Source organism: Agelaius phoeniceus, chromosome 7 (genome assembly GCF_051311805.1).
Source record: "Agelaius phoeniceus isolate bAgePho1 chromosome 7, bAgePho1.hap1, whole genome shotgun sequence".
Classification (NCBI taxonomy): Eukaryota; Metazoa; Chordata; class Aves; order Passeriformes; family Icteridae; genus Agelaius; species Agelaius phoeniceus.
Window position 1 is genome coordinate 40,266,395 of NC_135271.1, and position 25,164 is coordinate 40,291,558.

General features: G+C 40.2%; 1 protein-coding gene across 2 annotated transcripts; it reads left to right on the top strand.

The window, feature by feature from the left end:
* Nucleotides 1–1,739: 1,739 nt before the first annotated feature.
* SEC22A (SEC22 homolog A, vesicle trafficking protein) lies at nucleotides 1,740–22,264 on the top strand. Of its 2 annotated transcripts, none has more exons than XM_077181660.1 (8): nucleotides 1,740–1,889; nucleotides 5,363–5,537; nucleotides 7,060–7,263; nucleotides 8,537–8,700; nucleotides 9,783–9,977; nucleotides 14,705–14,823; nucleotides 17,827–17,892; nucleotides 21,204–22,264. In XM_077181660.1, the coding sequence occupies exons 2-8, from the start codon at nucleotides 5,524–5,526 to the stop codon at nucleotides 21,402–21,404; spliced, it is 963 nt and encodes a 320-aa protein (XP_077037775.1). In that variant the 5' UTR covers nucleotides 1,740–1,889; nucleotides 5,363–5,523; the 3' UTR covers nucleotides 21,405–22,264. The 2 variants fall into 2 exon arrangements, with proteins under 2 accessions (XP_077037775.1, XP_054492402.1); XM_054636427.2 differs by lacking the exon at nucleotides 1,740–1,889 and adding an exon at nucleotides 2,020–2,364.
* Nucleotides 22,265–25,164: the final 2,900 nt, after the last annotated feature.

Below are 25,164 nucleotides of genomic sequence, written 5' to 3' on the forward strand. Positions count from 1 at the left end.
CTGTTCTAAGATCCAAGAGTGTGGTGTTGTGAGGTCCCCAGGATGAGGTGAGAGATGAGAATTTGACTCCAAGTTCTCAGAAGGCTGATTTATTATTTCATGATATTATATTATATTAAAAGAAATGCTATACTAAAACTATACTAAAGAAAAGAGAAAAGAGACATCAGAAGGCTAGACAAGAATGAATAATAAAAACCCTTGACTGTCTCGGAGATCTGACACAGCTGGCTGTGATTGGCCATTAATTAAAAACAATTCACATCTTTGGATAAACAATCTCCAGACCACATTCCAGAGGAGCAAAACATGGAGAAGCTGAGACTTCTCATCTTCCCAGGAGAAGAAATCCTGGCAAAAGGATTTTCAGAAAATATCACAGTGACATAAGAGATCGTTTTTCCTCACTTGGATCACTGGAATAGGGAGTGAGGCAATGCCCCTCTGATATCCAGGGTTGCCATAGGTATCCACAGAAAATTGCTTGGAGAAGGAAGAGTTGAGGTTGGAGAGCATTGATTTTCTCCAGCACCATCTTCCTGATCCCCTTGCTCCTGAGTAGACTCAGCAGAGCTGGTATGTTACCTCTATCCCAACACTGCTGTGCTACAGGCACTTGGATAGTGAAGTAGTAACAGATGGAAGAAGAAATTAAAAGGAGATAGCAAGGAAATAAGCTGCTTTCATTTCAGATTTGAGCCAATGGACTGAAACAGTGTGATTTGGTACAAAAACAGTGAAGTCAAAGAGTGGTACAGGGAGAAAATTATCTTTGTATCAGTAAAGAAAGTTTTAAAATAGGAACCTCACTCTAGGTTACTAACGAGTTTTGCAAACTTTCACTTTTGTATTGTCATTTATTGTTGAACCATGCCCAGTTGATTTGTTGGGAAATGAGTGGGATTAGCCTGGCATCTGGTCTCATCTCAGTGCACTTTTGCTGGTGGCTATTCTGTCCCCATCACACAGGTGCCAGCAGCCACGCTCGCTGCCCCAGCAGAGGACCCCAAACACACCTGGTTATCCACACAGTGCCAGGCACATGCCAAGGGCTGTGTCATCCATTAAACCTAGTGGACACCAGCCAGCCGCTGTCAGAAGTTATTACACGGGAGAACCCAAAGAGCACAGCTCCTAAAGCTGAGCTGTGCTGACAGCAGAGCCAATTGTCCTGCAGGAGAGGAGAGGAGCTCGGAGCTCACCATTCCCCACAGCTCCCGGGGAGGAGGCTGCAGACCCTGAGGGTTGGGCTCTTCTCCCAGGGCACAGACAAGGGGACAGTACGATGCACCAGGGGAGGTTCAGGCTGGTCATTAGGAAGCACTTCCTCACAGAGTGGGTGCTTTGACACTGGACTGGGCTGCCCAGGGATGTGGCAGAGTCACCATCCCTGGAGGTGTTTAAGTAAAGACTGCGTGTGCACTGGGTGCCCTGGTCTGGTTGACAGGGTAGTTGTGTGTCGTAAGTTGATCCCCGTGATTCCGCAGATATTTTCCAACCTGATTCTATGACAAACTGAGCCTCAGACAAGGCTGTGTGAGACAGCGCTGCCGGTGCTCGGCTGCTCCCGCCCGGCCGGTCAGACACACCCACGCCCGGGAGCCTGGCCCAGGAGCGTGGCCGTCGCATGCCAGCCACGCAAGGGCGGTGTCCCCTTCGCACACAGCGGCCCCGGGCCCGCCCCGCAGCCCCAGGGCAGCCGCCCAAGCTCCGCGGGCTGACAGCGGGGCTGGCCGGGGCCCCTGAGGGCGGCGGCGCCGGGAGCGCCCTCAGGGCGGCCCCGCCCCGCAGCGGCGCGGCCGCAACGCGCGGGGGCGCTGCGGCGCGCGCGGACGTGTCCGCTCCCACAATGCCCGGCGGGAGCCGCGCGCCGCCGCCCCGCTGCCCAGGTACGGCTCGCGCCCCCCGCGCGGGGCCGGCGCCGTGAGGGGCGCGGGCGGGGCGGGACCCGCGGCCGGAGCCGCCGCCCGGCCCTGCCCGCCCCGCCCGCGCCGCGGCCTCGCCTTCACTCCCTTCCCCTCCCGCCTACCGCCGCTGCCGGCCCCAGGCCCGGCCGCGGAGCCTCAGGGCCGGCTGCGTTCGCGCCGCGGCCGCTGCCGCCGTCTCGGGGGGTGGTGGTGGTGGCGGCAGCGTCGCTACCGCGGGCAGGGCGGGCGCGGGAGGCAGCCAGGGCCGCTCGGAGCTCCTGGCAAGCGCCGCTCGGTAGCAGGAGCCCGCTGTGTGTAGGGGTCTCCGCCGCTCTCCAGGCTCCGCGGGAGGGTGGGTGAAGTTCTGTGTCCTGGGGCGGCGCGGATCCGCCTCAGTCAGTGACCACTGAGTCAGCGCTTCTGCTGCGGCTGCAGATGGTCCTGTCGGAGCTGCCACGTAAGTAGGTGCCAGGTGAAAGGGTCAAGCTCCCAAAGTTTGGGATGCAACTGGTTCCGCTCCCTTAATTTGTCAGAATTGGTTGGACGTTAGGAGGAATTTCTTCAGAAGGGGTGGTTTTACATTGGATTGGGATCCCAGGGAGGTGATGGAGTCACTGTGCCTGGAGCCACCTGTTAAGGGAAGACTGGACGTGGCACTTAGTGGTGGCTGGTGACGTGGTGTAGTCCAGTCACAGGTTGGACTCGAAGATCTCAGAGGGCTTTTCCAATCTCTTGGATTCTGTGAATCTTGATTCTGCCTCTGAGCTCTCTTTCCCCTTGGCTTTATGGAAGGGATTATATTGGCTGGTAATTTAGGATTATTCCCTTATCATATCCGGTGATGTCAAAGTGGCTTTATTTGTTGTGTCCTTCGTAGTGCTCCAGTTTGTAACACGACTTTCTGAAGTATAATGTAGAGTGAAAAAAATTAAGCTCCTTCCTGTGTAATGCAGCTGTCGCAATTCTCAGAAGTGGGGACAATAAATTGTCCAACAGTATTAGGTACACGTTTGAAGTAAGCACAGAAGTTTTATCTGTATTCTGTGTCAGACAGGAGTGCAGCTTGCACATGCTTCCCAATTTTATGTTTTATGGAAAGTTTTTATGAGAGACAGACATCCCAGCAAGAAATTATGTGATTAAATTGGCTGAAGGTTATCAGGTGCAGGAGAATAGGCTTGCCATTACACTAGATCTGCTCAGAATTTTGAGAAAGCTAGAGTTTTTCTTAGGTGAAGTATCCTGAGCAAATCAAAGTCACAAGCTACTTTGAAACACTTGTTAAAAGTGTTACAAGACTATGTCAGATAGGTTTAAAACAACTGTCAGATCACAAGTTAGATGATGAATTTGCTACAGAAGGCTGGAATGTTCTAGTTTCTGTTTTCAGTGTTTCTAGGACCTTCCTAGATGCTGCTTCAGGATCAAGTACCATAATAACACAGAAATAAACATCATGATAATTGACTATGGCTTCCAAAAAACAAGTACAGTGAAACAGGCTCTGGTTTCCATCACCTGAGGCTTCTTGTTCCTGAGAGGAAATGAAACCAGGCACATGTGCTGATTCCTAGTTGTGAAGCAGTGGATGCTGAACGTGCATGAGGAATTGGGCAGCTCTTGGGAAGGTGCAGTGGCAGAGGAATAGTCACCCTGCTACTCTTACCTGTCTGTGGCCAGCTTTCTGCATGCTCCTCTTTTCCATGAGCTCTCTCGTTTGTGGGGGGGGCTGTGAAGGGGAAATCAACAACGGTGGGGCAGAAGTAAATACTAACTAAGGGAAACAAGAATGGTGCAAGCATGGAGTGAGTGATGCTTCTGTGATGTGCTCTCCCCGTTGGTGTTTGTGTGGGGGTCAGAATCCCTCTGATCAAAGAGTTGTGACTACTTGCTTTTAATCCCCCTGGTAGTTTGTCTGTGAACTTTTCCTGTTGCCTCTTAAATTCCCATGACATTGTAGCATGGACAGCAGCAGCCTGTGACAAGGAGTTCCACTGGCTGATGACATGTTTGGACCCTCTGTGATACCTGTGAGCCAAACAGCTGCTGGTTGGATTTGGTATTCCACAGTTCTGTCATGGAATGAGACATCAAACCTGATCTGTTCATTTCCTTGCACCTGTAAGAGATTCACAGACCATTTGTAGTGGCAGTGCAGTCTTTTGTCATCTTCAGGTGGTTGAGGGATATAGAATTTTTGGAGGAAAATGTATGAAGTTTGTTACGATTGGGTGAATTACTTAATGCAGCTTTGAACAGATGTTTCAAAAAGACATTTAGAGGTAGCTCTGAAAGCATATTTATCTTTTTTCAATCTCTAAATATGTAAGTGCATATCAAATTTACCACTTGGCTCCTTGTGCAAAGCTGTATTGTTTTGAGAGCTGGATAAGGTAGATTTAGTAAACTTTTTTTCTTTGTTAATACATTTTTAGGTAAGGCTGAATCTTCTGTACAGTATGTGTATTATACATCCCTTGACATGTGTATGATCTTCCAGCCAAAGCAGTTTTCTGTTATTAGCTTTGGCTTTTAGATAGCTTTCTGATTCTATGATAAATTCAGCCTGTTAGGAGGCTGAGAAAAAAGCTCATATTTTCACTGGGTGGCTTTTTAAGATGATGATAACAAAACCTAACCGGTGTTGAGATCTTCAGCTCTACACAATTTCTACCTTGCATGATTTCCTAGTATATTAAGAGAATTGTCAGGTTCCAGTAGAGGCTTGTCTTCTGTCTTCTCTGAAAAACAGAGCCTGTTTTCCTCTGAATGTAAGTAGGAGTCTCAAAGTTTTGTTCAAGATTTATGCAAATATTTATTTACATATAGAATAGACATAAAAGTTGAAAGAATACCTCTAAACATGGCTTTATCATTTGCTTTGTCTGTTGTCTGTGCATTCATGCTGCTGTTAGTGGTATTTATGTTCTTTGTTCTCAGTAGGAGCAAAGCAGCTATGATGAGATTGAACATTGAAAATCTTAATGCTTTGGAAATAGAGCTGTGGTTGTGCTGTGTTTCGTTCCTGAGGTGCTCTGAGCAGAGATTATGGATTAATCAAACGTAGTGGATGGGGGTACTGATGGGGTTCAGAATCAAAGGTTGTGTAAACCTGAGTTACTCCTGTACTGTGCAGATGACTAGCATGTTTTCTTGCTTTAAATGCCTCAAGTGCTGGGACTTCCTGAACTTCACTTAAAGAACACAGAAACATTTTAATATCTCTATTATCCCAGTTTTCTTTTTCTTTTATTATCTTTTGACTAACAGAACAGAAACATTTTAATATCTCTATTATCTCAGTTTTTTTTTTTTCTTTTATTATCTTTTGACTAACCTCCCTTGGCTATGTTCAGGCCTTTCCAATATGTAAGACCTCACAAAAGAGACCTGAAGTGCGTTGTTACCCAGTTAATGTATTTATTAACTTTTTTTGTTTGTTCTTATCTCATCAGATAGCTCAACATGAACTTTAACCATCGAGATAATTTACAAAGTGAACAGAATAATACCTTTTCTTCTGAGAGCTGGCTGCAGGATTCCGGGTTTCTCCTGCTGTGCACCCCTATTCCCTGCCTTTTCCTGAAACAGGACATGGAGCTGCATTCCTTTCTTCATGTTAGGTGCTAAGTAAGTTATTTGTTTCATCAGGGGAAATGCAGATCCATGAAATTACATTTTGTCTAAGTAAGTTGATGAAGGGGTATTTAAACTGTGCCATGGCATCACTGCTCTTGTTTATATTGATACAGCTCCCAAAAGTCCCTGTCAGGATCGAGTTCTGAGTGGTAGAGATGGTTATTGGTAGAGAACCATTACAGTTTAAAGCTCCTCTGCAATTTTGTTGTGCTCTTGAGCTGCTTGGTTCACTCCTTGGTTATATGGTTAGCAGTATGGTTAAGAGCATGAGCCCATGTGCATTCCATGTGAATTGTCCTTCTGGGAATATGTGCAAGAACTTGGGGATAGGTAAAAGTTTCTAGAACTGTGGGTTTAGTTTCTTGAATGCTTCATGCAAGCAGGCTGATCTAGAGGAAGTCCTGGAGTTGGGGTTCTTTTCTGGTTTTGTGTCCAGCTGATGGAAGCACTTTGTTCAGGAGAGATTTCTCCAGTGAAGTGCTGAAATAACAAAGGCACCAATAAAAGCCCCAAGGTGTTCAGCAGACTGCAGTCAACAGTTACAGCTTTGGGGAGAGTCTGATGTGCTGTACAAGTAAAATATGAGGGTATTAATTTGGAATTTATTCAGCTAATGTGATGGATCTCAGAGGAGTTTGAAGTTTGACTGCTGATGAAGCTGAATTTACTAAACTGAAAGTGACAACACATTTTTAGTGCTTATGTTATGATATGCCTCTTTCTCTCTGAGGAGTAAATAACCTTGAAAAGCCTGAATATTGTTGATTATTCATTAAGTTTCCTGATGGATATATAATCTTTGGGGAGTGGGAAATAGAGAAGATGAGAGTTCAGGTAAATATAGCTATTTCCTCTCTTTTGTGAAGAGGTAGTGTCTTTTTGGGGAAGATTTGGATTTCTGACTTGTGAGAATGCAGTCATTCAGCTGCTGAGGCTTGTAAAGCACCCTTAACGTCATAGTTTGAAAGGTGCTGTAAACATGTCAGTATCACACACAAAAGCATATTTCAGCTGTATCCAGAAATATGTTTCCTCTTGCAGTTTGTTACTGTATGGAACTTGAGTAGCATCATCTGAGGGAGGCAAAAATATTTTTTCATAGTGTCTGAAGTGATAGGTGTAGTATATGGTAGGAGTCTGCAGAGCAATGTTAAGAGCTGAGGAAGTGTTTGCTTTTGGCTTCATATAAATTCTAGCAGTTCGCCCACTTGGAGGAGAACAAATTTGTGTACTGATGCTTAGCAGATAAGTAATCCTTTTAATTCTTGTCTTGCTAAACTTTTGAATGCTTTGATTTAATGTAAGGTTTGAAGAACTGTTTTGTGGCTCGTGTAGATTAGTAGGTCCTGTTCAATGAAGACTCTAGTCTGAGTTACAGTTGAAAATCCTAACTGTGCCCCAGTAGAGGCCTGAACCCACTGTACAGTTGGAGAAGTTTGATTCATCACGGTTGACTCTCTTGTCTGTGCTTTTACCTCAGTTCTGATTCCTCCTGATTTGTGTTTTGTTGCAGGCTGTTGTTAACTCTGTTGGCAATGTCTATGATTTTATCTGCCTCCGTGGTCCGTGTGAGGGATGGACTCCCACTTTCTGCATCTACTGATTGTGACCAGAGCACGGGAATGCAAGAATGTAGAAAATATTTTAAAATGCTCTCAAAAAAACTTTCTCAGCTTCCTGACAGATGTACTCTGAAAACTGGACAGTATAATATAAAGTAAGGCATCTCATTTAAGTATTTGCAACATCGTAGGTTGTGTCTCTCTGTAAGTGAAAAAGTTAATTGTGCACATTAGAAATGCTTAATCAAACTAAGATTAATTCTTGGCACTATTTATATATCTGAAATTTAAAAATTGAGCAATTGTAGAAAGATTTGAACCTATTCAGACCTTCATGGAAGTTCCTTTATAATGGCACAAAGTCATAGGACAACATCATGGGAAGAGTGGCTTTACACTAAATGAAAGGGTAGGTTTGGATTAGATATTTAGAAGAAATTCTTTATTGTTTATAGTTCACTTGCTCTTAAACTGACCAAAATTCTGAATGTAATTTAGATATTTTAAATGAGGTAAGTAACTTCATCTTAGCCCCTAGTTAACCATGTGGAGGTTACAGTAGTGGAACATGTACCACCTGAATGATCCTAGAAAGTGCTAAGACCTCTCCATCTCCTATAGGTATATGTGAGTTTCCAGCATTTCTTGGATTAAAGCCCAGGATGGACTAAATTGTTTCAATCTTTTTTTTTTCTTTTTTTTTACAGGCTAACTACAGTTGGCCTGTAAACTGATTAGCTTAAAACAAACTTTTTAAGAATAAGCTATAAGGCTTAATCAGGTTAGATTTTACTGCTTTTGTCTTTGATTACTTTTAATACTGTAAGTTATCCAGAAACTAATGGATTTCCTAAACGCAACAGAATATGTATACTGCAAACTGTCCTTTTCTGATTCCATATTTGCCATCTCTCGTTGTCCTTCCAACTGTCTTTGGAGAATTATTAATTAATTAACTCTACAGAACAGTTTTATTTCTTCCCATGCTCTAGAAAGAGCCAACAGCCCTCCCCTGAATCTGAAAATAAGGTTTTGCATTTTTGGGCTGCACCAGATCCCATATTGTACATTTGAGATGAGTGAAAAGCTGTTATGGGATGAACCTGCTGTGTTTCTGCATCCTAAAAGCTTTGTTATTTTCTCTTTAACAAGTGTGTGTATATGTGTGCACACACACACATATAGATACCTACATACACATTCATGTAAACCAGCTTCTCATATGATTGTACAATGTAGTGTTCAAGTAAAACATTGCTTAAAAGTAACCTGTTTTTCTTTTAGAATACTTTTGATTTTCAGTAAACATTTATTCCTTTGCTACCCTATGTAAGTTTTTGTTTTTCTGGTTACAGAATATATAAGATCAGACGAGAAGAGCAGTTAATTCACTGAATTTAAATTTTGAATATGTTTTCTCAATTGTAGCTTTATAAGTTCTCTGGGAGTAAGCTATATGATGTTGTGCACTGAAAATTATCCCAATGTCCTGGCTTTCTGTTTCCTGGATGAGCTTCAGAAGGAGTTCATCACTACCTACAATATGATGAAGACGAATACTGCTATCAGACCATACTGTTTTATAGAGTTTGGTAAGGATCTCACTTTCTCCCCCTACATTCTCATACTAAGACAAATGAGTATTTAAATAGATACAACTTAATGCCCACAAAAAAAATGTCCAAAGCAATTTATAGCTGTGTTTCAGGTGGATTTAGAATCTGATTTAACTGCTCTTAGAGTCAATAAAGATATACTTCTGGGGGCATTAAATTAGGCTACTAGAGTTTTATCCAAACTTACTTCTGTTCATTCCAGTAGGTTTTGGTTTAAGCCTTGTGTGAGCAACTCTGGAATTCATCTTCTGGTAGTAATACCAGCAATTGTTTGACTTCATACCTGTTGAAATACTTAACCTGTGAAGTCATTGAGCTTCATAAATTTCTCAAGGAAAAGATTGCAGTTTCATGTTAGCTGTTAGCTGTGCTATCTCTTGTTCAGTATATGAAAGGGAGAAATTTTTACTTCTCATATGATGTAGTGGAGCATTTACTCTTCAGACTGCAAATGCAATTCATCTCATATATACCAGATAACAGCTGTTCTGAATTCCATTCATTTATGTTGCTTTAATACTATGTATTAGAAATTACTGTAATTAGATATTCTTATGAAACACATTAGAGCAAAGAGAACTGCAGTTTTAGAAACACGGGGGAAGATACTCCAGTTGGTTAATTCCTGTCTATAATTCAGTCAGTTAATGACAATTTCTGTATGACATTACTGTCCTGCTTGTGAAGATTTCTTATGACACTTTTTTCTTCCACAACATATTTTTTTCATAAGGATATTTACTAAACTAACAGAAAAGCTAGAATAACTGCAGTAAATCCATTGTATTAGAAATGCAGTCAGTCTCATGCAATGAAAAGTCATTATTTTATTCAGTTATTACATAATTAGATTTTTAGAGCTTAATTTTTTTTAATTGCAGCATTAAATAACCCATGATGTATTAGGCACAAAACAGAAATAGCATTAAAAATCCAAGATAAATACAAATGTTTCAAGCCATATATTTCAGTCTGTGAACTGAAAAGCTGCATGGTCTTGGATTTTGTAATTAACAAAGTCCATAGAAAAATACCTTTTTATTTTAAATTTTGCACAGATAATTTCATTCAGAGGACCAAACAGAGATACAACAACACACGTTCTTTGTCAACAAAGATGAATCTTGCTGATATGCAGACTGAAATCAAACTGAGGCCACCGTATCAGATTTCAGTGTCAGAACTTGGTTCAGCCAATGGCTTTTCTCATGTACCTGTGGGGGAGTATAAGGGTACTGGTAAGATATCTGCAGGTAAGTTCCAGACTCGTATTGTTGTATCCTTAAATGAGACAGATGCAGTAAAATTCAATTATTTTTCTTTTTAAAAAAAGCTTCTTTTCATGTTTCTAAAACATAAAGCTGATATGACCATATGTGTATTTTAGCTCAGATGTCTGTTTTCTCTCTTGCTCCAAATGCTTTCCTTCTCGAGGCACTCAGAGGAGGAAATGACTCTGTCCATTAGACTGCTTTATTGAAGGGAAAAAGCCCTGTTAATGAAGATGAGCACTTAACAAGAAGATGATTTTTTTTTTTTTGACCTTTTAGGATTTCTGAAAAGTTTTGATATTTCTGCCCAGTAAGACTCAGTGTTGACATAAGCTGAGAGCAGTGTCAGGAGTCAGAGCAGCTGCAGTGGGGAGAAGCATCTCCTGAGGAAGCCTTTGCAATGGTGAAAATCGAAAGAGCTGTTCTGGCTTATAGAGATGCACTCTCTAAAAGGAGTGCCTTATGTACAGCGTTAAGAATTGCAATTTGTATAAAACCCCCAAATTTATTTAAGTAGTCATTAATTTTTTTAAACTTTAGTTTACTTCATGTAGGAGTTAATTGTGGAATCGTGGGGTTGAGCTGGGTTAAAGGTTTGTGCTATTTGGTGAATCCTCTGAATGGGTTTGAGGCCCATCTTCAGATGTTTCTCAGCAGGACAGAAACAAAATGCCAAATCCTTGCACTGATACATGGGCTCCACATGTGAAATTGACATCATCTGATTTCAGTCCTCCAAGTTTAGTGAACCAAAATCATAAATAGAATGGAAGGAAGTGTTGATTTTAATTAGCTAATATATTTTCCTTTTTTTTTCCAGAAGTACTGCTGTCTATAAATTATCCTGAGCAGGCACATACTGATGCTGTTCACTTTACAGTGTCAGGGTGCAATCATAAATCATAGAATTGCAATCATAAATCTAAACACCTCCTACAATGTTGTAATAAATGTGATTTTGTGCAGTTTATGTATATGTATACGTAAATGGGATCTCTTTGCCAGTATATTATCCTTATTATGTACTTACTCATGAGGATTACTCTAGAAGATTGAAAACTGCTTTCTATGGAAGATGAAAACCAAACAAAACCAGTAGGGTGCCCTGTTTGTACTCTGGGGCCCTGATTCTGAGAATTCCAGGTGCTATGAGGCAGTGTAGAAATAGCTTACAATCTCTGTATTTGCAATTTAACGGTATTGGAGTTAGAGTCAGGGAAAGGATTAAAGGAAAAGTTTGAAGGTGTTTAAATTGTTTTAAAGAGTGGAATTGTCTAAGCAGCACTGTACATACCTTTGTCATCTTTTTACATGTGTGGGCTCTTTTTAAAGGTACGTAATGCTGTGATACCACTCTTTTGCCACTTTTGATTCCTGTATTGTTGTTTACTCTTAATGTTCTCATGTAATCCTGCTTTGTGGAAAGGGTTATGGTGGCAGAAGGGGAGCTGGTTAGCTCTGAAGATTGTCTAGATTCAAAGTTCCTGCAGTTGGAAAAAGAAAAAGCAATAAGCATGAGAGAATTCAGTCTGTGTCAAAATTTGCTGTTTTTTAAAAGTTGTCCATGCAGTGGAAAATATGATTTTTACCCCTTTTTTTGAATAAGAGTGTTGGAAGGTTATATAGACCTAAATTAAAAAACATAGGGACCATTTCCCTTTTAACTAAAAAAGAAGATTCAACAATAATTGGCAGGTGATTGTCTGTTTTTTTTAACTTACCTCTCCACAACTTCTTACAGAAGAAATTCTGTTGTCCTCTTTTCTTTCCATGTCATTTTTCTTCTGTTTCTCTTTCAGTTGCTTTTAACTTTCTTCTTCCTCTGAATTCCATAGATCTCTGTTCAGTTATCCACTTCCTTCCTTGAGTTGCTGTAGAAACTCACCATCAAAGGGCTGTACATTATGAGAAGCTGGCACTTTGCTACTTCTTCAGCTCTTCACATTTTAGATGCTGTTGAATAACAGTGTCTTTTTTAGAAAGTCTGCTAATGGTTTTGTAGTTCTTTACATTCATCACTTCTCTCCACCCTTGAAAAGAACTTTCTCTGGATGTTTGCTGCCCACTCAGTTGGCTGGACTTCCAAGTTTCTCCTTTGCTCTAAGGACAGAGCAAAAAGATTCTCACAAAAAGATGTTTTGCCTAGTGGAATTTCCTGAATATGCTGAACTGTTAAAAAGTAGGACTTTCTGGAGTGAGCTGTGTTAAATGAAGTTGGAGGGCATCCAGAGGTGGGAAGTTAGGTGGATGCAAATCCTGTTTTGTTGTGCAGAATGGCAGAGTTGGAGGCATTAGCTCGGGCCGTGGGGGAAGCAGCGGCGCTCGCTCGCTCGCTCCGGCTGTAACCGGGTGTGTCACCGGGGTGGGGACCCAGGCCTGCTGTGCTGGCAGTGCCTGCAGCCTTCTCCCTCTGAGAGTTGTGCAGTGCAGTGAGGAACAGGGGTAATTCTGCATGTGGGAAGCATAAAGTGTGCAGATTATGGATACAATCTTCCTGCAAAGGTACGTGTAGGTGTTGGCAGGCATTAGAAATAAGGTCACAGCATGCTGATGTGTGATGTTTCAGGTTAGGATGAAATTACTGTTTTCTGAGCTTTTTCTCAGTGAAGAAACAGTTGTCAGATCAAAGTTATTTTTTGCTTGATGGTATACTCCATGCTTTTGTTTGGTTTTTTTTTTTACATTTTAGTTTTAAATAAACTTTATAAAAGTAATGTAAATTACTTTGTAATTTAATGTAAATTACTTTGTTTTTTTTTTTACATTTTAGTTTTAAATAAACTTTATAAAAGTAATGTAAATTACTCATGCCATGTAAATTTCCTGAATTTTTATGTAAATGTCAACATTAAATTCAGAATTTGTACTTTATTTGAACTGAGAATTTTTGATATGGCACTTAATCATATTTCTAAGATTGATGGATGTACCAATTTGAAGACAGTTGCCCTTTACCCTGCCTTCTCTGGCATTCCTTCTTCATTCTTTGGTTTTACCTTCTCCTTTTTGTATATAAATGAGTCTTGTTGCTTTGATTGTAACACTAAAATTTGTTATGACCTGGTGAGTTTAATGACATTATTAATGGTATATAACGTCCTTTATTTTTTTTTCATATTTTAACAAGAGAGAAGTTACTATTTTATGAACCTTCATAGACTTCGTTGACTTTGTTGATTTAGCTGTCCAGACTCTTTACTTTTCCCCCATGGTTCTCAAAGAGGTGTTTTAAATGCTGTTTTAGCACACAATGATTTTAAGTTACCCAATACATGGAGAAAAGGAGATTTTCTGGAGGGCTGCAAGTGGAGAGCAGTGAACTAATTTTATCCACCACTTAATGGAATGGCATTACTATTGGATAAAAACAGTCATATACACCCTCAGCTTTTTTCCACTCTAGATGAGATGGTTTAAAAAAAAAAAAACCCAAAACAAAGCCACCAGTTGGGAGTCATTGAAAAAGAGTGGTTTGGTATGCAAATAGCACATCTAGCATATCTAACCTTAACTGAGTGATTGCTGGTAGTAATGTGCTCTACAGTTAGAAAAGCAGTGAGCTCTCACAGTTAAACATGGGTTATACTTTTGTTTAAAAAAACCACCCCAACTGATTATACAGTATTAAATTCAGCACAAATTAATTAACTGAACTCATCCTGTATATTTTTCTTTTATTGTACACTCTTAATTAGACAGCCCTGCCTGCTTATCAATGTGAATTAGCTTTTGTTGGGGCTTTTTTAGGTTCTGTAACTTCATAAACTGTTTGAAAAACCTTTTTCCTGGGTCTGTGCAATACAAACAACTGGGATTGACACCCCCTCTCTATTAATGTTACAGTTCATTAACCTCATTGTTCAGATCTTTACACTTGGTTGATTTGAACAGAATGATTTGAGTACAGCTCAGTAGTCTCATTGTTATCTCAGTGTTGCCCAGACTGTTAAGAGTTTTGCATTGTTTTTTCACATTTGCTTTCTGTTATTCATTATGGAAAGGGACAGTAATGAGGAACATACATAACTGTTACATACTTGTGACCCTAGATAAGCTTGAAAGAGCGGGTGTGCATGGAAAGAAAGTGTTTTAATTTTAATGTGTTTTACTTGTAAGATGCTAAGCACAATCTGGAAGGTCCATATAAGATTGTGGTACAGATGCCAGCTGAGTTTCAGAGCTGTCCCTTCATGTGTGTCTTTGGTAGCACACCCTCTTAGTTTAAGGAAGGGGACTGATAGCTTTGCCTCAGTGTTCTGTTCAGCAAACAAGCTAAATCAGTCTCAATATCTCACTAATGCCTTGGTGTTAAAGAAGAGTGGAGGTTGTGAGAGCAGCTCTTAAGCACATGACTTATTAGCTGGTTACTGATTATGGGCAGATTTCAGTAGCAAGTGCATCTTTTACTTTTGATTATCTGGCATGTTTGAGCAGCCATGACTAACATACTGAATAAATGGAATCTATTGAGATACAGACTAAATATAACAAGACAATTACATATGAACTGGAGGAAAGTTTACTTTTTGCTAAACCTTGTGCTGAAGCATTTTCCATGTTTTGTCTTTTTAGAAAACAGAAATGACATTTTGTGGTTCGCTTCAGCGTTTACTTGAGCTAGAAACCACTGACAAATGAGATTATTATTTTATTGAATTTCTGAAGGCATTGCTTTGACCTTTGATATCTTCTTTTGATCTGCTTTGCAGCTCCTCATCAACGTCTGGAACCTGTGACTCTGCCAGGGATTGTCTCATTTGTACTTAGTCTGTTATGTGGAGCTTTGAATTTAATCCGTGGCTTCCATGCCATAGAAAGCCTTCTCCAGGTATTGTACATGTTCATGAGTTTAAAAGTTATGCATCATAGCAACCACAATTTTCGTTTTAGAAGATTCTACATGATCTGAATTGTGCCAGTTTTATTTCAAAAGTAATGTTTGTGAGGTCAGGCCTCTCTTACAAATCCTGTATTGTTTGTGATCTGTGCATCCTCCTCGAGTGTGCTGCCTCATTCATCGAGGCTGTGAGTTCCTACAGCAGTGGAAGGTGGGTGGCCAGCTCCTTCCCTGGTACCTTGGGAGCAGTGAGGATGTGAACATCATGTTCTGTTTGCTAAATTTATGCCAGGGTATGAGGTGTTTAATTTCTATGGATACTATTTAAAAACACTTGAGTGACATGATGAACAGCTTTGAAAATCTGGGCAGTTTTTTTGAAAAGTCCACAGAGTGGGAAATCTTTAAACAGGTTTTGTAAAGTCGTTTCTTAGAGAACCTTTGTAGTTTTGTTTGCATTTATTAAATCTTATTTCTCATTGTGTCTTGATCAGTGTCAGAAAATTGTCAAGTAATTTCTTCTAAAATCCCCTCCCCAAACAACCTCCCCCAAACCCATTTTTTTTCTGTAAAATCTCTACTATGACCCTCCCTGTAGCCTTTCAGTTTTTTTCTATTCCATTTCTTGTGCTGGTTGTGTTCCCACAAGTGCTACAGTGTCACTAATAATGGTTTATGCTTTCAAGCAATTCAGGTGAATTTGCTGCTAGTACTTGGCAGGCATGCACAGAAAGTTCATATGTGTTGCCACCAAAAAAACCAAAGACTTCCTCACAATTTAATGGCTATTATTGTGGTGATAGATATAGAGTGTATAAACCCCGTGGAACTTTTCCGAGAGAAAATGGTAATCCTCTTACTTGGCTGGTAGAGAGTCTTTTTATTTAAACATATCTGGACTTCATAGACTCATTTAGGTTGGAAAAGACCTGAGTCCAACCATAACTCAGCACTGCCAAGTTCACTAAACCATGTTCCAAAGTGCCACATCTACAAGGCTTTTAAATTCCTCCAGGGGTGATGACTCAACCACTTCCCTGGGCAGCTTGACAGCCCTTTTAGTGAAGAAATTTTTCCCCTGATGCAACACGAGGCCATTTCCTCTCATCCTACCCATTGTTACCTGAGAGAAGAGCCCAGCCCCCACCTTGCTACAATTTCATTTCAGGTAGTTGCAGAGAGCAATAAGTTCTCTCCCAAGCCTCTTCTCCAGGCTAAACAGTCCCAGTTTCCTCAGCTGCTCCTTGTAAGTCTCGGTCTCTAGCCCCTTCAGTAGCTAACTGCAATGTTTTTGATACCTAATGGAGTTTTTTTTTTAGGGAAATAAGGTAAAGAAGAATTCCTGTATTCCAGTTATCTTATATAGTATTGATATATGTAAAGATTGAATAAACAGTACTGTTGATTCTCAGCATTTTGGGAAGACTAGTTGATAGATGAACAAGATTAATGAAAACATTCCATGCTTGGTCCTCCTTTCTGAGTTGTCTTTGGTTTGTTTTTTAAAGAAAGACCAAGTGAACCTGCATCTCTACTTTATCCCTAATTAGGTTTTTCTGTGTTATGCACAATTCTCTCAGTTTATAAATAGGAAGGATTTTAAAGTATGCCGTAGTACAAATAGTACTGAACGGATTTGTCAGTTAGTGTGATGTTGCTAAAACTTATTCTGTTACCTTTCTGCAGCTGATTTTTAAAAAAGAACACAAATGTTAGATTAATCTATTTAAGGGATGACAGGACATCCAGTTAATTTTATTCTCTATGTTATTGCATCTGGAGGTAATAGATTGCAGTACAGATGGAAGATAATTTTCATTTCTGACAAATGAGGCACACTAAAATTCCATTAAAATTTCTCTTAGTTTACTTTATTATGGAAAAATCCACAAGGTTTAGGGAGAAGTAATCCAAAACACAATTAATGGAACGTGTTCTGAGAAGTCATTCAAAAGCGTGTCTCTGAATTACTGTTTGCTTTATAATCAGTGGTTTTATTTGAGTGTTAATAAAATTCTGTTACAGTCTGTAACTGTACTCCACCAAATGTGCAGTGGCACTAGGGCAAAGACACACTGGGTAGAAATTACTGCATTGTGGATGTAATTTCTGTGTGCAGACATGCAAAGTTTTTCCTGGTCAGCACAGGACATGAGAATGCTTCACACTGAACTTACACTCAGCAGACACAAGTTGTCCTTGTGGATGGAACACCATCTCTTCTCAAGTGATATTTGCTCTCAAGGACAAACATTTGCATGAGTGCCCATTGTTTTCCTAGGAAAGTTCTTGGTGGTTGCAGATGTCTGCTAGGAATGCAGTTAAAATAGTCATTGAGCATGGAAATTTACTCTGCTCAGCTCTCTAGGAACTGTTACAACCTGTTTGAATAAGTTAAAGGGTTTGTTTTGTTTTCAAAACACATAGTAGAAAAATCTGTCACTTCAAGTAAATTTTTCTATCTTTCCTTCAAGCGAACCCTATTTTCCAAGTGTCTCTGATAAATTCCTGTGCTGCTGTTAGCTGTCATTGCATGAGCACAGAGCTGCCTTCCTTATTCTCTGTGCAGAGTTTTACCCCACCCTAGTGGCCAGTCCGGGTCCTTTCCTGTTACCTCGTTTCCATTTCGTGAAGCTTTAGGAAGGCACAAATCTCTGAAGTTGCTATTAAAGGTAGTTACCAGTGTTTAGACTTGAATTTTCAAAAGCATCTGGAGAAGGTAAATATCCAGTGTTAGACCTGGATATCTTTAAAGCTTTTGAAGATCTTGGCAAGAGTTTGTTGTGAATAAAGATTTTGGTCAGACTCCAGGACATGATTTTTTTGCAGACATGTAAGTAAGCTCTGATTAGTCTTAATTGTTGGTTTAGTGTGGTAAAGGAATTGCTACAAATCCCTGTGTGAAACTGTTTTAACATGCAATAGTTCTTAACTTTCATACTGGTATTTCACTTGTTTTATTGTAAAACATGGCTTTTTGTTTTATTCTTGCAGAATGAAGGTGAAGATTTCAGCTATGTTATTGCATTTTTTCTTGGAACCGCAGCCTGTTTGTACCAGGTGTGTTTTTCTGTTTGCATAATTCACTAGAGTTTAGAAACATCACCAGTCATGCATAAGTGTCATCATGTTTTCTTAAATGTCACAGATACTTGAATAAGGTGATTACAGAAAATATTTTCTGCTCTGTTTTTTTTTCATTAATCATAAAGTATCATGTAGTAGTAGATTGATACAAAAGATACAAAGAACTTCTGTTTGCTGGCATTTTTTCGCCAGCTGGATAATTAGGACATTTAATTGAGACAATTATCTCTAAAGTCACAAGCAGTGGAGGTTATATATATTTTTTTTTTATAATTCTGCACCCTAGAATTTTCTTCACTCTGTACTTTAATGTGCATCTCCTTCCTTTTCAAAGCTTGTGGCTGCTTTTCACTGTTTTCCTGCCTGGCACTTCTTGCTTTTCTTCTCTGTCAGCTTTCCATTTCTGCATCTGAATTTGACTTTTCTTTATTATTTATAGCAAGGTGCCCACTGGCATCTGTCATTCAGTGACACTGCTGTTACATTAACCTGTGTCTGTGTCTCTCATGCTCAGTTGCAGTTATTACTTTGACTTTTAATCTTAGACTTGTGGAGTATCCAGTTTTTACTTGTTTCTGTTGGCCAGTGTTTAGTACTGTGTCAGATATTAATATAAGAAAATGCCTTTCTATCAGTCTTTTTTTTTGCCCAGGTTATTTGTTATCTCTGGCAAAATGTCCCAATGCGACTTGTGTTCTCCAACACTTGTTGACTTTCCATTGACTTCTGCCTTAAATAATTTAGATTGGTGTTAATTTTCTAAGCCAACAGTCTGTTCCATATCAGATAAGGTAGAGCTTCTCCATTTTGTTTTTGTAAAAAAATACACTTTTCCCCTCCTCTCCCAAACTGGAAAACTTACTCTTTATAAAGTATTCATGTCTGTCCATTGAGACATCTTTCCTGCAGTTTGCCTTGAACAGAGCTGTCTGAAAGAAAGAATCCATGCAACCTGGAATGTAGGCTTTTTATTAATATCCAAAATAGGTCTGTTGAAACTCTGTTTCCCACCCTCTGGTATCATTCTTGTAATATGTGATTGGTCACTTTTCAGAATTGAGAGATGTTGGTTCTCCGGCATGTTCTGATGCTCTTTGGCTGCAGTTAAGAGCTCAGGACATTAATTCCCTGTGTTGTATGACAACCCATTTCACTGTCATTCACCCACCAGGTGTCCATCCTGCTGTATTGCCTTGTTCACTTAACAACAACACAGCAGTGTGTCTCTGGTTCCCAAGAAATGTTTTTAACTGTGCAGACAAAAGACCAGGACTTACATGGAATATGATGTTTTAGACTCACTGACATGTCTAGTGCTGCTTCATAGTTTCTACTCTTTTATAAAGGAGGAAAAGTAATAACCTCAGTTGTACTAGAAGTGCAAAGTATCAGAAGTTGAGCCTTCAGTCATCTCTTAACATTCATTAAAAAAAATCAAAATCAAAAATCAAAATCTTCTCTGAAGTGGCACAGAGGAGCCTTCTCCATAAAAGCATGCTCAGTATAACACTTCCCTTTAGTAGTAGAAAAACAAGCCTCAGGAGTTTCATAAGAGTACTTGTTACAGTAAGCTGTTAAAGTTGCATTGTTTTGGCCTTTTGACTGGTTTTTTGGCATTTTCATCTGTTCTGTAAGGGGCACGTCCAGTAGTTCAGAGCTAGACCAATGAAAGATCCACTTCAGAAAGTGGAAAGTGAAAAGTGGAAATGAAAGATCCACTTCCAGTTCTTCAGTAAAATTCCATCATTGGACATTGTGTTATAGTAACATTTTTAACCTACTGTTTAAAAGCCTTTATTAATCATTTTGATGAAGCATATCCTGACTCTTATTTTAATCTTGGAAGCCGTCACACTTGTTCGTACATTGTCAGCGGGAGTGACAACACTAGGAAATTATCTGAATTCTTATTGCTGAGATACCAGTACCAACTAATTGCTCTTTTAGATATGATTTGTGAAGTTGTCAGCACAAGCAGGTTGCATTTACTCTGCTCAAAATGGCCAAGCGGGTTCAGAACACTTTTGTCTAGATTCTGAAACATGCAGGTTATTAATCTCTAGTTTTACTTTGCTTTCGAGGAAGAACATACAAATCTTACTGATAATGCCAGTCCTCACCTCTCTGATAATATTTAGATGCCCAGACACTACAAGTAGCTGTGCTGCTCTCAGCCACACTTGGAGTGGAAATGCATGCTTTATAACAAAGTGGTAGAGTGCAAATAGAATATAAAGTAACCTCAATAAATTGTATTGTTCAGTTCCCCTTTTTTGAGGAACATGAAAAATGAAAATTAAGTGGAGTTTTTTTGACTGATAAAACATGGCAAATGCCCAGGAAGAACAGAAATGGCACTTAGATAATCTGATGATGGATGCTGTTAAATCTGTGTGACCATAGTTATAAATCCACTGGGAACATATTTGGAATAGAAAGTAAGCATAAATACTATTGTTATCTGCCTTGAAGCTCAGGAAAAAAACTTCCTTCAGCAGAAATGACCTGAATCCAGGGAAGGAGCAAAGGAATTTTTTGATTTTGTAGCAGTTAAAGGAGCAGCTCAAACAATAGGAGAAATAAAAATAATGTCTGGGGTAAAAGCTTTGTCCTTTTAGAGATGAAAACTGAGACAAAAGACTTGAGCAGATTTCCAGATACAGTAGGAAGAGGGCTGAGTAGGGAACTGTGGGCAGTCCTGACAGACTGTGTTACACCACAGTGTGCAAAACATTGCCTAAAACTTACAGGAGAGGAGTTGTGTCTCTCTCCAGATGTGATCAGTCCTGCAACAGCTGAAGCAGGGCAGTGGGTTTGGCCTCTGCGTCTGACAGGAGACTCTCAGCATCACCCCTGGCAGGACACTGGGAGCTGTCTGGGGATTGCCTTCTGCTGGGCTCTGGGGCCCTGGTATTGTCCCTGTCCTTCCCATTGCTTTCCTTTCCTTCTCTTGTTCCTTCTGCACTGCTTGAGTAGAGCAGAGTTTATTTTGACCAGAGATTGCCAGGAACATCCACTGTCTTTAGCGGATGGGCCACTCATGTCAGGCTGTAATTAGTTATTAGGAATGAATTGTTGGCAGGGTTTAATGCAAGGCAAATGTAACCTTGTATTGATATCAGGTCTCTTCATTCTTCTATGGCTGCTGAATTGATACTGTTCTTCCATGTGTGATTCAGACTTTTCCTTGGTTTGGGCTGTAATTTTTCAGTGGCCTGGCAGTTTTTCTTCAGTAGAAGTTATTTTCCATGAGGTAACCTGATTTCTTTTTTGTCTCCTGGCAGTGTTACCTGTTTGTGTACTACACAGGCTGGAGGAATGCCAAGTCCTTCCTGACGTTCGGCTTGATCTGCCTGTGTAACATGTATCTGTATGAACTGCGCAACCTGTGGCAGCTCTTCTTCCACGTCACTGTGGGAGCCTTTTCTACCCTGCAGATCCGACTGCGGCAGCCCCAGGGAAAGTCCCCTGATTACAACGTCTGACAAGTCCTGGAACACTGAGACCAAGTCTTGTTCCACTAGTTACTCTCAGGAATGTAAAGCTGTTCTCCAAAAGAAGAAGCTGTCTGAATGGGGCTTTTATTTTTTTCTTTTTTTTTTAATAAGTCAATGTAAGATGCCTGTGGACATTCTACACTTGGTGGTTGAACCTTTTTTTAATTATTTTTTTATTTTCTTGAAAAGGACACAAAAGATTATGGGACTAGAGGAGGAAAGTGAAGTATGTCCATGCAGTGAAATGTATGTAGAATATGAACTGGTGGCATAAAAAAGCTTCATTCATACATTCATGGAGATAATCTGATGTGGAATTATCGGATGGTATTTCATGATCACATTATCTGATGGTAGGGTGGAAGCACATTTGTACATTAATGGAGGAATGTGTAGAGTATGTTCTGCATATTGTGCAAGCTTTTCACTTCCAAGGTCAGTTTTGCCTTTGTGAGGCAGTAGGGAATAGGCTAAATAAATAATAATAATAATGCTATTGCATATTAGCAAACTAGATGTGGCATATGTAATATACTAAATTTTGGAATGTTTTATTTCACATTGACATATATGTGAATGTTTTCTTAATTAAAATGTAACCTGGAAACTCAGTTTCTAGGGATCGGCTTCACCTGTGGTGCTTTGTCTTGTGCTGTAAGTTCTTTAATGTGTTTTCATTTATGATTTTCTTTTAATTATTCTTTGAAATTGATTTATGTAGATAGGGTTCATTTTTTGTAATTATTCAGAAAGTTCTGCCACTAACCAGGATCCTTGGACACTTCATGTGTTTGGACTCTGGAAAGGTTGAAAGGGAACAGATTGGTGAGTAAATGGAGTGACTTGTACTTGTTGGAATACTGTCCTTTTTATATATTCTTCCTTACTTTCAGAAATGGATGAATAATTAGCTCAAACCTGAGACAGACAGCTGGTGACAGGAAAATAATAAACCAGTCTGATTAGCTTGAACAAGAAATTACAGGGATTGTGTTGGTTCTTTGGGCTTTATGGGTTGGGTGTTTTTGTGCTGGGATAAAACCTTTGTGATTTAGTTGAGTGAACAAATGTATGCTGCTAAAGCTGGTGAATCAACCAGCAAACTCTAAGCAACCATAGAGGACCACCATCACTTACACTGGGGTTTTATTTTTGTATTACAGTTATTTATGATGTTTTATAATGTACAAATAGATACAAGTTTTTATCTACAAGTTTTAATCAAGGCTTAATGGCAGAGAGGTTGCAATGCCCTTGTGTTGCTGGATTTGGGAATGGGCAGAGCTTTGCTGTGCTGTGAAATGTTGGCCCAGGCAAATTCTCTTGGACATTTCATACCAAAATGTTACGTTTTTAAATAAGTTACTTCGTGGAGATTTTATGACCAGGAAAAAAGGAACTATTTTCTTTTTAAATAGATGGAGTATTAGTTAAGAAGATTGTGCATAATACAACCAAGAAGAATTAGAGAATGAAACTGCAGTGGGAAGTGCTGTGTCTGAGGCTGCTGTCTGAGGTGAAGCCTTTGGAGACCCCTGGTGTGCAGGCTCCAGGGTTGGTGCTTCTGCGTTAATTCTCTTCTCTCCTTACTTCGAGACAGGGAAGAAGAAGGTGTGTATGAACATGAGCAGCAAACAGCCCTTACTTAGCACCCAGAATTGCTTGTATTAACATCCAGTGCACCATTCTGAAAAGGTGAAGAGCAGTCCTTTACATTTAAAATCCGTGATTAAAAAATAGAGGTATTGTGTTTTAAGTATAAAACCAGGTTTTATTTTGCTTACAGTGTCTAGAAGAGCCCTTATACCTGTATTTTCACCTCCATTGATAAGCAGGGAAGCTACTATGAATGTTTTAAGTATTGCTAAGATTTTAACTCAGGTTGTTGTGCACATAAGAATTTCTTGTTGCATCATTTCTTGGTTTATATCTTGGCAGAGAATTTTGTTTTCTCTGAGGCACCGTCCCTTCCTGCTATTCCCAAAGATCCATTTTTAAGGAATGAAAATTTCCTTTGTCATAGCATCTGGAGCCATTATTCCATTCCAGTTATGCTGGCATTAAACTAATTGCTGATTAGCAGGTATCATGAACAAATGCAACTGCCAGTGTATCAGAAAACAGTTGGGGTTTTGTTTGCCTGCTTTTATAGCACTGATAAAAATCCCATCCCACTTAATGAGCATGACTGTTCTTCATTATGTGGTATTACTAGGTGCTAAAACCACCTAGCTTCTTAGCATGTTTGAGTTTGTAATATTAGAACTTGCTGACATCTTGGTGTGAGATCAGAACAGAGATACAGCAGGCCAGGTTGGAGGTGAAAATTTATTGAAAATTCCCAGGATTTCCTTTTTGCTTACACAAACTCAACACTCAGGCAGGGGCTTCCCTGCTGATTTTACCAGGTACTTGAGTTACCAGGCTTAGGAAGATGAATTTAGGAAAGTTGATTACCCTCTTGAACAACAGGCTTTACTTCAGTGTGAAGTGCAGATGGCCATTCGTGGTTGCTTGATTGTTCTATGGGATTTAGTAGCAGCAGAGCCCATTTCATGCTGTATTTGTAAAGGAGTATCCACCATAGAATGTTTATCTTTCAATAAGGTGTCTCTGTATTTGCTTTCAGGAAGGAATGACCAAAGGCTTGCCTGACTTAGAAAGGTAGGTGTATAATGCCATTTCCAGTAGATGGCAATAGTTATTTGCATCTGAAATTGTTAAAAGATCTCTGGGGCCAGCTGCTCACGGGGAAGCTGAGTGCAGCCGCTGTCCCCTGGAGCTCTTTATTGGAATGCCAGGGCCGTGCTGCCCCTGCGGGCGTGTCAGTGCTGGGCTCTCCTGCTGCGGTGACTCCCTGCTGCCACCCCCGCCCCTTTCCCAGCCCTTTTGCCAGGGGAGCCTCGGGACAGGGCCGGCCCCAGCAGTGCAGCCACCTCTGCTTTTCACAGGAAACTATCTGGCTCCCAAATGGCAGGAGAATGTTGCTGCTCCTGCCCCCCATCCGGCCTGAAATTCAATTTTCTCAGTCCTCCCCCACCTCCCCAGAGCCTACTTGCTCCTTCAGTTGCAAGGACGAAATGGGTCGAGAGCAAGGAAACTTGAGTTTTCTCAGCTTTAAAACAGCTAAGCTGCCCTTTTCCCAGCAGCATCCCAAGCTTGCTCTCTCTGACAACTCCTAAACTTCAGTCTGGAAGTGATGGTGCCCTGAGGAGCAGTTGGGAAACTTAACAGAATGAAAATATTTGCCTCTGGGCATACTTTTTGGCCAGGTGTTGGTGTCTGTGGACATTGTCTAACACATAAACAGCCAGGCTGGAGATATTTGCAGTGGAGGACACACATCTAAGAAATTCAGTGTGTCCCAAATGTATAATTTTATTAAGTGCAGGCAGATACTTGAGGTAGTCAGATCTGTGTTGGAGAGAAGTGGCTAAACACCTAAAATTCATCAAAATGCTTTCTGGGTGGGAAAAAGATGCATTTGGGGGAAACTATACAGCCAGTCTGTGTACAGTAATTGAAATGAGAGAACACTGCATTGGAGACTCCTGCCTTCCCTGCCCAGGGGAATACCCTTCTACAGATAGTTAAAAAAAGTTGCTTACATCAGACAATGGCCTAAACTGCTGTTTGTATGATTATGTAGGAGAGCACAGAAAATATTAAATAGTTCTCCACCAATTTTCATAAAGACTGGTACCTTAAATGCTTCATTGCTTTTTGTTCCTGCAGCTGTGTTCTCAGT